At 43.5% G+C, this 15,360-nt stretch overlaps 1 protein-coding gene across 4 annotated transcripts in view; it reads left to right on the top strand.

The window, feature by feature from the left end:
* Nucleotides 1-725: 725 nt before the first annotated feature.
* Nucleotides 726-15,360, top strand: part of LPCAT1 (lysophosphatidylcholine acyltransferase 1) — a 47,161-nt gene continuing 32,526 nt past the window's right edge. The window contains exons 1-4 of one of the 4 annotated variants that reach the window (XM_084509320.1): nucleotides 726-968; nucleotides 6,289-6,431; nucleotides 7,925-8,139; nucleotides 14,270-14,382. In XM_084509320.1, the coding sequence (XP_084365446.1) occupies nucleotides 852-968; nucleotides 6,289-6,431; nucleotides 7,925-8,139; nucleotides 14,270-14,382 (588 nt within the window). In that variant the 5' untranslated portion in view covers nucleotides 726-851. Of the gene's footprint in view, nucleotides 969-1,198; nucleotides 1,352-2,872; nucleotides 3,079-5,995; nucleotides 6,123-6,288; nucleotides 6,432-7,924; nucleotides 8,140-14,269; nucleotides 14,383-15,360 lie in introns of those variants that run through there. The other 3 variants (XM_084509322.1, XM_084509321.1, XM_084509323.1) reach the window with 3 other exon arrangements.

Here is a 15,360-nt window from a genome sequence, read left to right as displayed (position 1 = left end):
GCTTGGCCTGTGGCTGGCGTCAATTTAAGCAGCCCAGGATTGTGCCGGCCACTCGGCTAGGCTTCCCGAGACCTGGCAGAACACCAGCGCTTATTTAATAATCAAGAACTTCCTTTATATCCAAAGATTTATTAGGACCCAACCTTAGCTACTTCCTTCCAACTCCTTCATGATCCCGGGCTGCAAATTAGCGAGACTCCTTGGTTTATAAAATAAATAAATAAATAAAGAAGTCTAGGTTTGCTTGGAACAAAGGCCCCCCAAGAGATCTGAAAACACCTCCTCGCATTTTACAGCGTGTGGGAGACATTCACCCAGCTCAGTGGTCTCGGGGGGAGGGGGTTCACTTTATCCTTTTTATTATTTTTAATTCTTTCTTCAGCTGCAGTGAGCTGGGTTTCTCCTGCAGCCTGCCTGTGACCAAAACCCATGGGGAATGAAGGGGGGGAGTCTCTCGTGGGAAGCCTTAACATCGCCCCCCACCCCCAACCGGGCGCCTGAACCACGGAGGGGCTCTCCCAGGACCCCCATGTGGGGTTGAACAGCCCCAGGGGGCGGGTGGTCTCGGGCGGAGCGTCGCCATGAGGCGAGCGTACCCCCCCCGCCCCTCCACCCGGCCCCCCCGCCATCCTCCCAACCGACGCGGAAACCGGCGCCGAGCCCAGCGGCCGGAGCCGGCGCGCAGGGCGCATGCGCACGGTCGGCGGGGAGGGCGGGGGCCGGCGCCTGCTGCTGGGGGAGCGAGCGGCCCCCGGCACCGACACCACCACCGGCACCGGCACCGGCAGCGCCCGCTCCCCTCCGCTCCGCTCCGTCCCCGCTCAGGGCCGTGGCCGCAGCCCGGCCCCGCCATGAAGCTGAGCAGCCGCGGCCGGGGATGCTGCGTGGCCGGCAGCCGGGAGCGCGGGCCGCCGCCGCGGAGCCCCTTCGTGCACCAGCTGCGCCTCGGCCCCCTGCAGAAAGCCAAGGTAGGGGCACGGCCGCCCCCGGGCCCTTCCCTCCATCATCATCATCATCATCATCCTCATCATCCTCCCCCCCAACCCTCCCTCCCTCCTCCATCTCGCCGCCCTCCCGCCTCCATCTCTCCCCCCCCCCCCTCCCTCCTCACAGCTCCGTGAGGCGGCCGCGCCCCCGCCAACCGCCGCCGCCTGCCCGGGTTTATTTTACTCCGGGAATAAAGCCCCGGGTTTATTTTGCTCCGGTATTTCTGGTGTGAATTCGTCTTTACCTTGCCTCCTCGCCGCCTGGGTGTCGAGGAGGAGGCGCACATGGCCCGCGTTACCCCGCGTTGAAGCGCGCCTCATGTCGAGCACCTGACGGGCAGGGAATTCCTAGCGGGCTTCCCAAGGTGTTTTTTTTTTTTTTTTTTTTTTTTTTTACCGATTTTTTTTAATCCTGTGAGGCAGATCAGGGCTGAATCCGGTGGCTGCTGCTAAATTGTTTCAATGGGAGGCGAGAGGAGAAGGCTGGTGTCATCCGCCTCCTTCAGTTTATACCCAGAGCCTCCTCGATAAATCGTGCAGTCGCAATGATGTCTTTGCCATGTAACTTGCTTCATTCCTCGTGTCACTAATTACACGGAAACAATGAGGCAAAAGTCTTGCAATGGGAAGAAAAGATAGCGTGTAGTCATACGCGTTCTGATCGTGTCTCAGTATAACAATAACAAGGTTTTATTTTGCATTCGTAACCTCTCTCTTCAATATTCCTTCTTTCTACCTGATTATTAACAAGGGGTTTTCAAAATACTGTCAGAAGGGCAGAACACCAGTTTCATAGTTTTTTGCAGGCTCACGTAAGCTACCAGTGTGGTTCGTCTTCATCCTCTCCGCCAACTCAGTGGCTGGCCGTAGAGCGCACCCATCTTCCATGCGGGCTGCTCCGCGCATCTGTATCGGACGTGAGCTTTGCCGCTGGATCTCAAAGATTTGTTATTTCCAATGAGAACTGCAAGCTGCGTCGTGTTTTACAGTGTGAAGACCAGAGGAATAAGCTTATCAAAGCCTGGCTTAGTTTTGCTAACTGAACCATCTTTTGTGGCACAAAATTCTTTAGCCCATCCAGTCCTGTAATCGTCTTTCTGCAGTGTTTAAGGAGGGAAGGGAGCACGCAAGCTGACATAGAGAGCTATGATTGATTTTCTTCTTTGCCTTAATGATGTTCTCCTAACCTCATTTTTAATTAAAAGAATAGTTGGATTAGAAACTCTTAAAGGAGAGCTGTGAAACTATTTGGCTTATGTGAAATGCCGCACTCCCAGAAAGGGAGGCTTCTGGGCTGGGGAGGCTCCTTTACAGTCGATTACAGCAGTGCTTTCTCTTCCATGCAGTCCTGGCCTGTCACTAAGAGTTCAGCATGAAGTATTACAGCTGAACTCACTTCCTGTTCAGCTGGAGGCACAGACTGTGTCACAGGTTTTTCTGTCAGCCCTGTGAGTCGAACAGGGGTGAGTTCTGGCTTTGCACGGCCTCACCAAGTTAGGAACTGGAGGTACGTGAAGTTGGCGAGCACAGGGGACTGGGAGATGAGGCTGCTTTGTCTGAAGGACTGTTGTTTGTTGCTGATGGTCTGTCAGATAGCTCCATTATCTTCACTGCCACCTCATGCCTCCCTCATCCTGCACTCTGCAATGGGTTAGATTAACTTTTTTTTTTTTTTTTTTTGCTTGTTACTGCAATTCAGAGTAAATGCATCTTAAAGGATTTTAGCCACAGACTGGAAGCAAAAAAGTAGAAAGTAAGTGGACAAAGCAACCACAAAGAGGAAGAAAAACAGAAAAGAAAAAAAAAATCCCTTTGAGACCCAATAAACCGTTCACGTCTTTTATTGACTTGATAAAGACTGGGAGGTACCAGGGCAAAAGCAGCAAGCTGTACAGAGAACTGAGTCTCGTGCTTCCTGTAGAAGTTGCGGCTATTTGGCGCTAATCTGAGGATAACAATGGGGATCATTCCCGAAACTACCTGTTTTATTTTTATACTCCAATAAAGAGGTCCTTTCTGGAAGACAGGCAGACATGATTTCATTAACCACAAGTTTCGTTCATCATCATAACATGCTCTGGGCAGCTGTCAAGTAAGTCAAAACTTTTTCTTCCTGGTTACCTCTGCAGAGCAGGCAGAAGCTTTGCTGAAGCTGTCACAGAGCATTTGTAGCCTTGCCTCCTGCCACTTACAAACGCGATATGGTGCCGTATTTCTTCCTTCCAGTGTTTCTGGCCTGTGTATTGCACCGGTGCTGGTGTTCCTTTGGAGCTGATTTGGCTCATTAAACCAGCAGATTGTTGTGTTTTCCTCTGTTCTGATTGGTTTTTACTTTCCTTTGCTGGGATTGCTTTTCTTCAGCTTAATGAGCTGCACTGCTCGCTGCGAGCTCGGATAAGTGCTAAAAGGGACCCGAGGGGAGAGCGACCAGGACCACCCTCCTTAGCAGCAATGATCTGTTAGGTTGGCTGAGTCACCAATGAACGTTTCCGCTCCCGTAATTATCTCCAGGAAGGTGGCAATCGGGAAGCTTGCAGAGTGGGAAGGCAGGTGGTAAGGTGGATTTCTGCTGGAGGAACTTCTTGCTCCTTCAGAGCCACCTGTGGTATTAGCCACTGGGGGCCGTAGAGGTGAGAATAGCGAAGAGGTGGAAGTGCAGGGCAAGTCATGGTCTGTTCTGTTAAAAAGAAAAATTAGACCCTCCCTTTTCCTTGTTCAGTATTTGGCCATTACTTTGTTGTAAGTCATGGAAACTTTGTTGCAAATGAACTGCTTATAAGGCTGATTCTCCCTGTATGGGTAATTTCAAAGGTGCATTTTTCAGCTTCCCTGCATGAGGTATGTTGCTGACTTTCAGGACAAGAAACTGGCATACATAAGAAGCAAAGTTACTCTGTGATTCTTGTGGTCAATGTTTAGATATGTAGGACCTGAAGCTTTGAAGAACTTACAAAGGCCTTAAGTTCGTGTTTTATACCTTCATTGTAAGTTCATACTCAAATCAGGATGTGGCCTTTCTGGACAAGGAAACCGTGATAACCTCTTCAGTTTCAGTGCCTTGCCTTGCAGCAGATTGGAGCCTTCTGGCTGAAGGGTGGGATCCAGTTTCTCAGGCAGACTCGTTACAAGCTCTCAGACCATCCTCTTCCTTTCTGTTGCCTGTAGGTCTTGCACATCATACTTGTCAGCTTCTGAAAAGCTAAGTAGGATCTCGCAGAACACACATGTAATTGAGCTGCAGTCAAAGCCCTCTTGAGAAAATTGCTCATGAGCTCCAGCTCCCAAAGTACAGGTCCAGATGGACCTCCAGATGTCCGTGTTGATTCCAAGCCTTCTTCAGGGGCCAAACGTAGTCATCCTCTTCTTTCTGCTATCAGACTGCTTTTATTGGCAGGTCCTGCACTGCCACCTGCTAAACAAGAGGCCGGTGTCACGGTGGCTGCTTGGAGCTGCTGCTTGCTGGTTCTTTCCTGCTATCTCTGGACACAGAAGCCCAAGGGGCCTTTTCTGCTCATTCGTGCTATCTTTCAAAACCTTGTGGATGCAACAGCTGCTTCTCTTCTGCTACGTGGCTCTAAAGTGGTCACGATATAACAGATTGCTGCACAGATGCAAAGGGCTGCATAGCTCACCACCAGCCAGCCTCCTGCCCTGGTGCAGGAGGAGGCTTTGAGGAGTTGGGGAGAGGGTGTGAATCCCAGAGGCTGTGTCCGCACCTGCATTCTCCTTCCTTTTTTTCTCCACAGCTGGTCCCTTCCTTCTGGAGAGCCTAGAAAGCAGCTGCTCTCTCTTCTCCAGTTTGCAGATGAATATTCCCCTATTCTATGAGTTTTCTTGGGGCTGCTGCTTTCTCCCTCTCTGATCTTCTGAAACGTTTGAACCCTTTATGCTGTCTCTCGCTTTTTGCTTGTCCGTGCTTCTAATCGATACTTGCACCTGTGCTCCTCATTCTCTTCTCCAGTCTCGTTTGCAAATGAAGATCGTGCGTATCGTTCTTCTCACACAGCTGCCAGAGCTCATGTCACCTTGTCCTGAACTATTCCTCCCCTCTTTTTCCACAGTGTGAGTGAAGCTGTATTACACAGCTGATGTGACTCAATTGCTGCTTGCTGCCAGAAGCAGCAGTCTGTGGATGCAAAGTTGCGTGAGTTAGTGTGACTTCAGGGCTTATCTGACCATTGCCGCTTTAGGAAGTTGAACCGGTTCATCTGGGAAACGATCATATCAAAGAGGGAAGAAAAAAGTTTTCTTCTGCTGTGGCAAACAGAAGCTGTGTGCCCCGGGACTGGAGTCCTGTTCTGGGGAGTAGGACCGTAGTCCTTGAGAGATGATGGTGCTGGTCTGAACTGTTACTGTAAAACCTGGCGTTGCAGTGGGCTGTCTGAGGAACTGGTAGCTCTGGGTTTCTTCCTGCTCTGTTTCCTACCTCAACCCCAGATGTAAAGGTTTGTGCTGCCGGAGTGAGGTGGTTTAGTGAGCTCTTTGGGGAAGCGAGAGGAAGCGGGAGCTAGTCAATGGAAAACTGAGCTGCTTGATGACACGGGCTGCATCAGGGAAGAGAAGCAGGATATGAATGATGCTTTCCACAGCACCCTGGGATGCATGAGATGAAGCACGGTGTGAGACAGCACCATATGCCTCATTTCTCATCCTTGTCTGGCCATGATGATGTTGAGAAGTACTTTTCTGCTTCATCTGGTGCACCTGTGGATGCACAGCATATTTCCTTTTGAATTCTTTCTTCACAGATCCCTTTTATCATTTCATAGCATCTTGTCCGTCTTCTGCCAGCTTCCCCTGAGCAACTAGAGCAGTGCTGGTGCAACCCCAGCCAGCATCAGACAGTTTTCGGTCCTCACTCTTTCCCCTAGCCAGCCTTCTGGAGCCTTACCCCATCCACTTACTGCTGAAGAAGTTAAGTGCACATCACTGGCTGCGTGTGCTGTGACGGACTCGCTCCTCGACGGGGCAGTAAGATTTACAACACACCCATGCTAAATATTTACTTAATGTGAGGCTGCAGAAAGGAAAGAGAAGATGCGGATGTATTCTCAGACAAACTGGATCTGAAGAAGTGCAGAAAGTTGACTGTGTTAGCTTTTAAGAACGTCACTGTTTCAGCCATAATTCAGATCTGTAAGTACAAAATTGTGACACATACACTACAATTGTTTGCTTGGGATTGAAACATACACGTTTGTGTTTAACATGAGGTATTTTTAATTTAAATATGCAGTTTCTAGCAATTACTCTTTCAGTCTAAAATTGTGTTAGAATAACTCACTTGTTTTGGGTTTTGCAGATTGCCTTCATGACCTTGACTCTGTTTCCCATCCGGCTCTTTTTTGCTGCTTTTATGATGTTGTTGGCCTGGCCTTTTGCGTTCATTGCTTCAATGGGATCTGACGAGCAAGAGCTTGAAAAGCCCCTCTCCTGGTGGCGAAAGTGAGTCCCTGATGTAGTACGGTACTGAGAGAACCTGTGTTTAGTTCAGCAGTTGGAAATAGAGAAGACTGGAAATATCTCATGATAAGTCTGTCCCATGGACCTGCTTTCCTATTCAAAAGAAAAATATAAGAAAAATATTATTTACACATTCTCCTCAGTTGGGAAACTAAAAATACCTAACAAAACACCTTAACAATGTTTGATTTACCAAACGACCCAAGAATTACAGGGAGAAAAACCAGAAAAACATTGTTAGCATCATATCTTTACTGAGGACTCACTGAGGATGTCGTATTAAAGCTTCATTGTGCCATCCTTCAGTTTTAATTATTCCCATACAGTTATGAAGATTGACGCTTTGGAACGTGTCCAGATTTCATATTCTAAATTGTTTCCAATTTTTTCACCCCATTGTTTCCTACCCGGTGATGAATTGACAAGACTGCTGTTGATTCTCCGAGGGCTTGCCCCGTGCTTTGGCGCTCGTTAATAAATCTGTGCTTGCTCTCGTATTGGAATGCTAATTAAGGTAGAATGTAAGGTGGTGCTCACCCATCCGTGAAAACTGCCGCTCGAGAAGCGAGGATGGGGTGTAGTGTATTGCCTGTTCTGCAGAGAACATTAAAAGTATGAGCTGGCAGTAGCGTGAGGGAAGCTGATTGCATTTTGTATCGCAGGAGGGAAGGAGGCTGGGAACTGCGGAGGCATGTCGCTTTACATTTAATTTGGAGTGATACTGGTATAATGACTGAAGGAATAATGGACCGCCTTCAATTCTGCATACAGTAATTTTCAAGCCTTTCAGCAGGCCCTCTCCTATTTCGTCTTCTTTTGTGTCACCCAGCTCTCCAGCCTCCGATCCCCGTGAGGATAACAACTTGTGGTGGTTAGGCTTTGCACCCTGTTGGTTCAAAACAAATGTTTCTCTTTTCATTGCTGCCAAGCTATAACAGCAGAGGGAAGAAAGTGAAATATTTCCAGAGCTCCCAGATACGTTCTGTTTGCAACCCCCTGATTGAGAATCTCTGCACTAAGTTACTGCAGAGGTTTGTTTGGGTAAACTTTAACCCGGGAATCAGGGTTGTTGCATTCTAACAACATCCTAATAGTGTTGTTTATTTTTGTTTTTTGTTTTTTTAGGGCTTAGTTTTAGAGCTTTTTGGGTATTAATAGAAAGCATTATTAGGCATTGTATATGCAAAGCTCAACAGTCATAGTCTGAATCAGAATTAATGTTAAAATAAAAGCCAATGTTGCTATGATTTAGAAGTATTAATATTTGGGAATGAGATGAAATTGAATGGTGTCTAACCTTAAGTGGCATTAAACCTGCTCAGAAAAAGAAAGCAGGAGGTCTGTGCCGTGTTCCTGTTTCAGCAGTGTATCCTGCCTATGTTTTTGTCTTGCTAATAGTTTTTATGTAATGTTTTTCTTTTTGTTATTTGAAGGTACCCCTGTGGCAGTGTAACTGTTGTCTTGCCTCTTTTCAGGATAGTGGATGTTTTGCTGAAAGCAATCATGAGAATGATGTGGCTTGCTGGTGGATTCCACTGGATAAACGTGAAAGGCAGGCGGGCGTTGCCAGCAGAAGCAGCGATCTTAACAGTGGCTCCCCATTCTTCCTACTTCGATGCCATTCCAGTAACTATGACCTTCGCCTCCATTGTGATGAAAGCAGAAAGCAAAGATATTCCTGTTTGGGGAAGTAAGTTTTTGTTTTGTTTTGTTTTAAATTAAAAACCATTATTTAGGAACTTCACTGGTTGTGGATGAGAAGGTCTGAAGCACAAAGAAAAAAATGCTATAACACGTGGCGAGATTATTTTTCTTGGTCTAGCTTGAATATTAACAGGAAAAGGGAGGGTGGAAGGGGAGCTGTCCTTTCTCCAAAGATGAATTATTGTACTGAGTCAAAACAATTCCAGAGAGCTCATGGTTCTATTTCTGCTGAAATTGCAACGTCTTAGGACCCGGTAACTAGAAAAGCAAATTAGGATGAGGCTATAGAAGCAAAGCATGAGGCTATAGATAGAGTCTACCAGAACTTCCCTTTCTTAGCATGGGTAGGGGTGCAGTCCCAGAAGTGTTTCGTGGAGCATTGTCTGCTTTGAATGGTAACCTGCATCAAGGGTGTGTTGCTAACTCCTCATGCATCAGTGGGTTTGCTTGTGAGGGAGAAGCAAAAGCAGATGGTTGCAGATACCCAAGTCAGTAGTGTTTAAACAACCAACGTAGATTTTCATCAGATTTGTGATTTTGATTTATTTGGTGCAGTTGTGCTGAAGAGCTCCATGTGGAGCTCTTCTTTGCATTTAGCGGGACTCCTTGCAGGACCCCAACTAGATGAGGGAACTCCAGGCCATGTTGTGCTACTGAAATGTGATGGGTGGTAGGATGGCATTTGACAGAACACTGTAATTGCCACTTAAATATTCCATGTTGGATTCAGTGAGGGTTAGTGGAAAAACCTGAGTAGAATCTGTAGGGATACTGAGATTGCTACCTTCAGTGCAACGACACAAATAATGTATATTGAAAAGTTCCTACTGCTTCCTATATACTTAATTTACTTTAAGGTGATTTCAGAAACTTTCAATTGAAAGCCTAGACTTACTGCAATCAATTTTTAAAAAGTTTCACTTAATGTTTTGTTTTTTTTTTTCCATCTGTGAGCAAAAACATTTACAAAAGTAAAAATCAGAAAACTTCATGTAGGGATTGGATGGACTATTACTGGAATATTATAGTATGGTCTAAGTGTTTTTTCCTATATAGCTGCATTCATTTTATATCGTGTAGCCACGAAATTGATGCAGTCCATTATGAAGTGTTCAGAAAAATGACATGGAATTAAGTATGGTAAAGGTCATAACTGAGATTCAGAAATCAAAAAAAAAAAAAAATTTTTTTTTTTTTAAATAATACTTTTATATGAGCAACATCATTTACAGTAGCTTGTGGTGCTAAAGTAAATGGACCTTAAAAGAGAGGTAAGGAATCACTGTAATGAGTGGTCAAATGTTTAGTGAAAACTTCCTGGTAGAGAGAAATAGTGTTTTTTTGTATATTGTGTGTGTGTGTATATATATATATATATATACATATATATATATATATATGTATATGTATATATATATATTTTTTTATATATAAATGTTGCTTGAAAGAGGTTTTCTGTGGAGCAGATGCAACTGCCAATCTTCTCCTCCTTTTGAATCTGCTATTTTAATTGTAATGTTATTTATAATTTTTTTTTTTTTTTTTGGTAGAGATATATTTTGTAGTACTAGACTACTGGTATTTCTTTAATGCTACCTGTGAAAAGGTGGTCGTGTTTTTCTTGGATTGCTTGGTGAATTGTCAACACTCCAGATACTCATCTAGAATTTCTCAGAGCAGTCAGAATTGGTTTTTATGTTCTTCAGCTTTGCAAGTCTTGCAAACGTCTTGTACTGGCTGCAGTGGAGTTTTGCAGTCAGCTGCTGATAATCCTAAGCTTGCTATCTCTTAATTGAGGCTCGTTAACAGTCATTCAGAATCTTCTGATAAGTTTTGAATAAAGTACATCCATTTAACTCTGAGCTGACTTTTCAACACGTGACAAATGAAGCAACAGATGAAATTTAAGGTAATTTTCATTGGTGAGGACTTTGGGTGAAGAGATGATCTTTGTCTAGCCATGTATGGATGTCTTCCATATGTAGTTAATGTAATGACAGTGTTGATCAGGGTATTATAATTGTTTAACAGAAGGATCAGGTCATTTAGTAAGCATGGAAAGATCTGAATGCTAATGGTTTACCAGGTTTGGTTCTGGAATTATTTTAATAGGTTTCTGGAGAAGCTGCCTGTATTATTGTACCCTTAGTTTGCCAGTCATTGAATATTAAGCTTTTGATCCATTGGCAGTTTTATTCCTGATGATTAAAAGCTTGCTCTTCATGGCACTGGAAGTATTCCACACGTGTCTGTATATACATGTTTTATTGCTTTCTAATTTGAAGGCAGTTCTCCTGGACCACAAAATCCAGTTTCAGAATCAGACTTAACTCGTGACTCCTTCGGACAACTTCCTTATTTTTAGGCAAACAAAGAATAAAACAAACAAAAACCCTTTTGGGGCTCTAAGAAGAGTTATGACCTCTTCAGTTAGTCATTAGTGGTAAGGAAAATCACCTACTTAACACTGGCTTAAACTTCAGGGAGGAACTGCTCACCCAAAGACCCCACCTGGCCCCATCCAGCTTTGGGGTCTCAGGTGGAAGAAAGATATGGACCTGTTAGAGCAGGTCCAGAGGAGGGCCACGAAAACGAACAGCAGTCCTGTGAAGAAAGGCTGAGGGCTGGGATTGTTCAGCCTGAAGAAGAAAAGGCTGTGGGGAGACCTTGTTGCGGTCTGCAACATGCATAAGGAAGACTTATAAGAGAGATGGATAAAGGCTTTTTACCAGGGCTTTTAATTACAGGACAAGGGGTAATGGTTTTAAACTGAAAGAGGATAGATTTGAATTGGATATAAGGGAAAAAAAATCTTTCGTGATGATGAGGCACTGGCACAGGCTGCCCAGAGAAGCTGTGGATGCCCCACCCCTGGAGGTGTTCAAGGCCAGGTTGGAAGGGGCTTTGAGCAACCTGATCAAGTCAAAGCTTTCCCTTCTTGTCCCTGCAGGGGTGTTGGACTAGATGACCTTCAAAGTTCCCTTCCAACCCAAACCATTCTATGATTCAGTGAAATACACGTGAGATTTCAGTGATCATACCAAAAAATAAAATAAAAATAAACAAGCAGCATCTGGTAAGTAGAGAGTGCCAGAACAGGCTGAGCACATCACCATGATACTGAAGTAGGAAATGTCTTTCAGCACGATGGCTTTCCAGAGCCTTGGTAGGTCAGGGCCCAAGGAGGGTGGCATCTGTGAATCCGTAGCATCATCTTAGGTGGGCTGAGGAAGCTGGATCTGTTCACCTGTCAGCATAGGTCCTTACGTTTTCACATTAAGTCTACTGGATCCAACCTCAAGTTCAGCTCTCTTATTTTTGACTGGTAAAACAGCTGGGATAAAAGCTATATTTCAGCTAGTTTTCATAGCTGATGAAGTCAGTGCTAGTGCAGAAATAGTTCAGTAAGAAGGAAAGGCAATTTGTCGTCGGCAAAATCTGATTTGGTGCTCTTAGGCAACTTTTTGAGATTCAAAACTCTCTTGCGGTCTGAACATTTTGAAACTGAATTTGAGTTGATAAGCCAATTTAAACTTTAAGCAACTGCTCCACGTCTGTAACTTCACCCTCTGAAGAGAAGAGAGGAAGTTGGTACCTTTTGAAATGAATAGGGAAATATGATAGTCAGTTGAAGTCTGTGAAGGAGAGGAGGTAATTTGTACTTTGCAGAATACAGAGAAGCTGTAGGAGAAGGGAGGATCATACTGTGCTATAAAAACTATCAATTTTTGATGTCAATTGATCCCCCCATCTAGTAAACGTATGAGTTTCCATTCAGGTTTATCCCTTGAAGGTGCTTGATAGGCTTTTCTTGCACATCATGAGTAAGAAATATTTATATAGAGGGAAAAAAATATGCCCGGGTAGCTGGACATGTTTTCATCTTAGAACTGAAAAGATACCAAATTACTTCCCCATCAAGTTCTGCAACTTAATCATCCAGTTCTCTATCCCAACACAAGACAGAGCACCATTGTATAGCCATGGCCCTTCAGAGAGAATCTCACATTTAGATACTGCTGAAATTCATTGAAAGAGTCCTTAAACACTTTTTCACCTTACAGCAGTTTGTTTTTTTTTTTTTTTTCAAAAATGTTGCAGATTTCTTCTCTCTATGTTGTAAATCAGCAGCCTACAACACCATTAAGGTCAGCAGCTTGAGTGCCAACAGCCCACTTTTTGTTGGCGTTGTAGCCTGCCTGGAGAGCACGAATGAACTCCCGGGTTCTTCAGAGTATTTTGAATTTATTGTTGAGCTTATCTATTTCAAAGACGTCTGCCTATATTTTGGTATCTTTCTCATAGTAAAGTAAAACCTGCTTGCTTAATTTCTTCTGTTTTAAAGAAGTCCTGTAACAAGAAGTCAATTTGTATAAGAGCCTTGGAGCTCTGAAATTTTCCTGTTCGTTCCACGGTCTGAATTCCATCATCTGGGCTTAATGCAAAAGAAGTTTTTGGGGAAAAGCTGAGGATGCTTGAGGTTTTTCTGTTATAATTGGTGTGTTTTTGTTTTTTTTCAGTAGTAAGAGAAACTCATGACTACCATCAATAAGAAAGAGCTGTGAAATTCAGTATGGTTTTCTTTGCTTTTTTTCTTGGCTTGTTCTGTTTCTTTCTTCTTTTTTTGAGGTGTTTCGTTTTTTTTTTTTTATTTATTTTTGTTTTTAACCTTCCCACAACAGTAGCCCCAGCTGGCCCACGATGGCCTTCGATGCTTCCCTAGTCAGCACCGTTCTGTGGATATTGGTCAAGAGCAGGCATGTAGGAAAAAGTGCAAACGTGTTTTCCGGTAACTTGTATCTAATAAACTGTGTCCTAAGCTTCTGCAACTTGTGGGATAAACGCAATTTCAGAGGCTGGTCAGATGTCTGGGAATTTGCTGCAAGGTGCGATGGGTTAGTTTAACACAACCATAGGACGATTTTGGTGAGTGCTGGCTAAACTGCCAGTGGGACGCTAACTGAACCAGCAGCTTTTGCTGAGTACAGGACTGTTCTTTATGCTGTGTTTTGTTTGTTGTTGTTGTTTGTTGTTGTTGTTTTTTTTTTCTTCACACTTTAAGTACTGGCTGATCCATTAATGCAGCAAGTATATCCTTGACAAAAGAAGATTATACAACTAGTGTCAGGGAACTCATCTTATAGTAGTGGCAAATGTGAAAACTGTGTTTTATTTGTGTGTTTTAGGCAACTAGAATAGCTAATGATTTAGTGACTTAAACCTCTAAGTAAGACTACAAGATATGGGGGTGATAAGTTATTTAAGGACAGCCTGCTGAGGTTAAAACATAGTGGTATATTTGCAGATGCTTCTCTTGTAATGCTCTTTGACGTTGCAGATTTGTATATACATGGGGTTTTTGTTTGTTTTAAAAAGAGAGGGCTTCAGTATCCTGGATAGACATGCATGGGTAGGGTATTGCGGATTGATTTCTGACTCCTGCTAATTCAGATTTTGTGTCTTCCTGTGTATAAAAAGTTTTCCCACTGAGCCAGGAAAAGAATGCCTGAGATCTGAATCATCTAGTATGAGAAACAGGCAAACAGGTGACAGCTTAGAAAATAAGCATGCATTTTCTTTTGATTGTGCTGATTGCCCCAGAAAAGATAACGTAAAGCACGTATGCAATATCTTTGATAGAGTGCCATCAGTGAAGCTGAGCTGTCGTAGGAAATAAAGACAATGGCAGTTCAAGCCATAGGGTATGTTTTTGCTTGCCTAGGGAGGCTCCTGCTGCTTTTAGGGGTGGGATGGGGGAGTCCTGTAGGTTTTGTAGGAGGAGGAAACTGGCTGTAGTCAGCCACAGCTGCTTTGTTACAGAAAACTATGCATAATATGCACAATCGTGTTTTAAATTGTGATTTATGTATAATGGTCTATTAAAGATTGAACAAGTGCCAGAATTGTGAAAATGGTTTCCCTCGCAGGAATTCATGAAAGTATTTGAATAAAACTCCAGTAATTCAGCTGAGAATTTAATGTTGTAGTAAATATAATAAAGTAGTTATATACATTTATCAGTATTTGTCCAGAGGACTGCAGGGGTAGAAGTGGATCTCTTTCAAACAAAGTAGAAAAAAATGCAGTTTTGCTTGTTTGTTTTCCTTCCTCTTTAGCTCTTATCAAATACATCCGACCAGTATTTGTGTCTCGGTCAGACCAGGATTCTCGCAGGAAAACTGTTGAAGAGATAAAGAGACGCGCTCAATCTGATGGTAAATGGCCACAGGTACTGTATGCTCCTACTGGGTGTCAGATGGTATTTGGCATTTCGAGGCTTCAGATAGGCAGTTTTCTTCATTTCCTTGCAGGATGCTTTAGGTGGTTTGTGGGGGGTGAGGTTCTCCCTTCTTTTTGGAAGATCAAACATAAGATCCTAATCTATACCCAAAAAAAAAAGTAACCTAGCTTTTCATTGCAGTGTGTTTTCAAGGGGAGACTGGATAAGTTCCTGGGAAGAGAGGTTTTAAGTGATATTGAGTGGACAAAACCGTGTCAGGTTTGGGAAGACCTCTAAGAAAATCATTAGGTGCTCAGTAGAATACCTGGGGAGCATTGTGCGTTCCTGCCCTTCTCAGTATTCTGGCATACTGTCACTGCTGGAGATAATCCAAGCAATTCAAATGTTCTAGTAACTGGAGTATGTCTCTGTTGGGCCACATCGTGAAAACAGTTCTGTAATCGTGTTTCAGGGTTTTTTTCTTCACTTAAAATGCGACTGCTTATAAAGCGTGTTGGAAGAGAGTAATGAGAAGGGAGGGATGAATGCCTAAGGTCTATGTTTTATAAAAGCATGTAATTTCTCTCAAAATTTGAAGCACTTTTCTTGTGATTTTTTTTTTTTTAGAGTAAGATAAAAAGTATTACTTTTTTTTAATGGCATTGTTACTACTACAGTTGTTATGTCCACATGTTGGACTACTGAAACATTCTGAACAGTGTCAGAAAGGCGATCCAGAGCTTTCACATCATGACTTTTATCAATAGATTTCAAAGCACATAAAAACAAATAAATATTCATATTTACAGATGATGAAATTGAATTACAGAGCTGAAATGATTTCTAGAATATCTAACAAACTTGTACAAAAGTAGGCAATAAAACCAGTAATGATCATTCTAGTTCATTGCTGTCTTATTTACTTTCTTTTTTTTACTTCCTTTAAACGCCTAGTTCTGTAACGCAGCAAAGTTTCAGCAGTTCATG

This window comes from Aythya ferina (genome assembly GCF_964211825.1).
Source record: "Aythya ferina genome assembly, chromosome: 2".
Classification (NCBI taxonomy): domain Eukaryota; kingdom Metazoa; phylum Chordata; class Aves; order Anseriformes; family Anatidae; genus Aythya; species Aythya ferina.
Note: the sequence above shows the minus strand (reverse complement) of the source record. Positions and strands in the feature narration are given on the sequence as shown.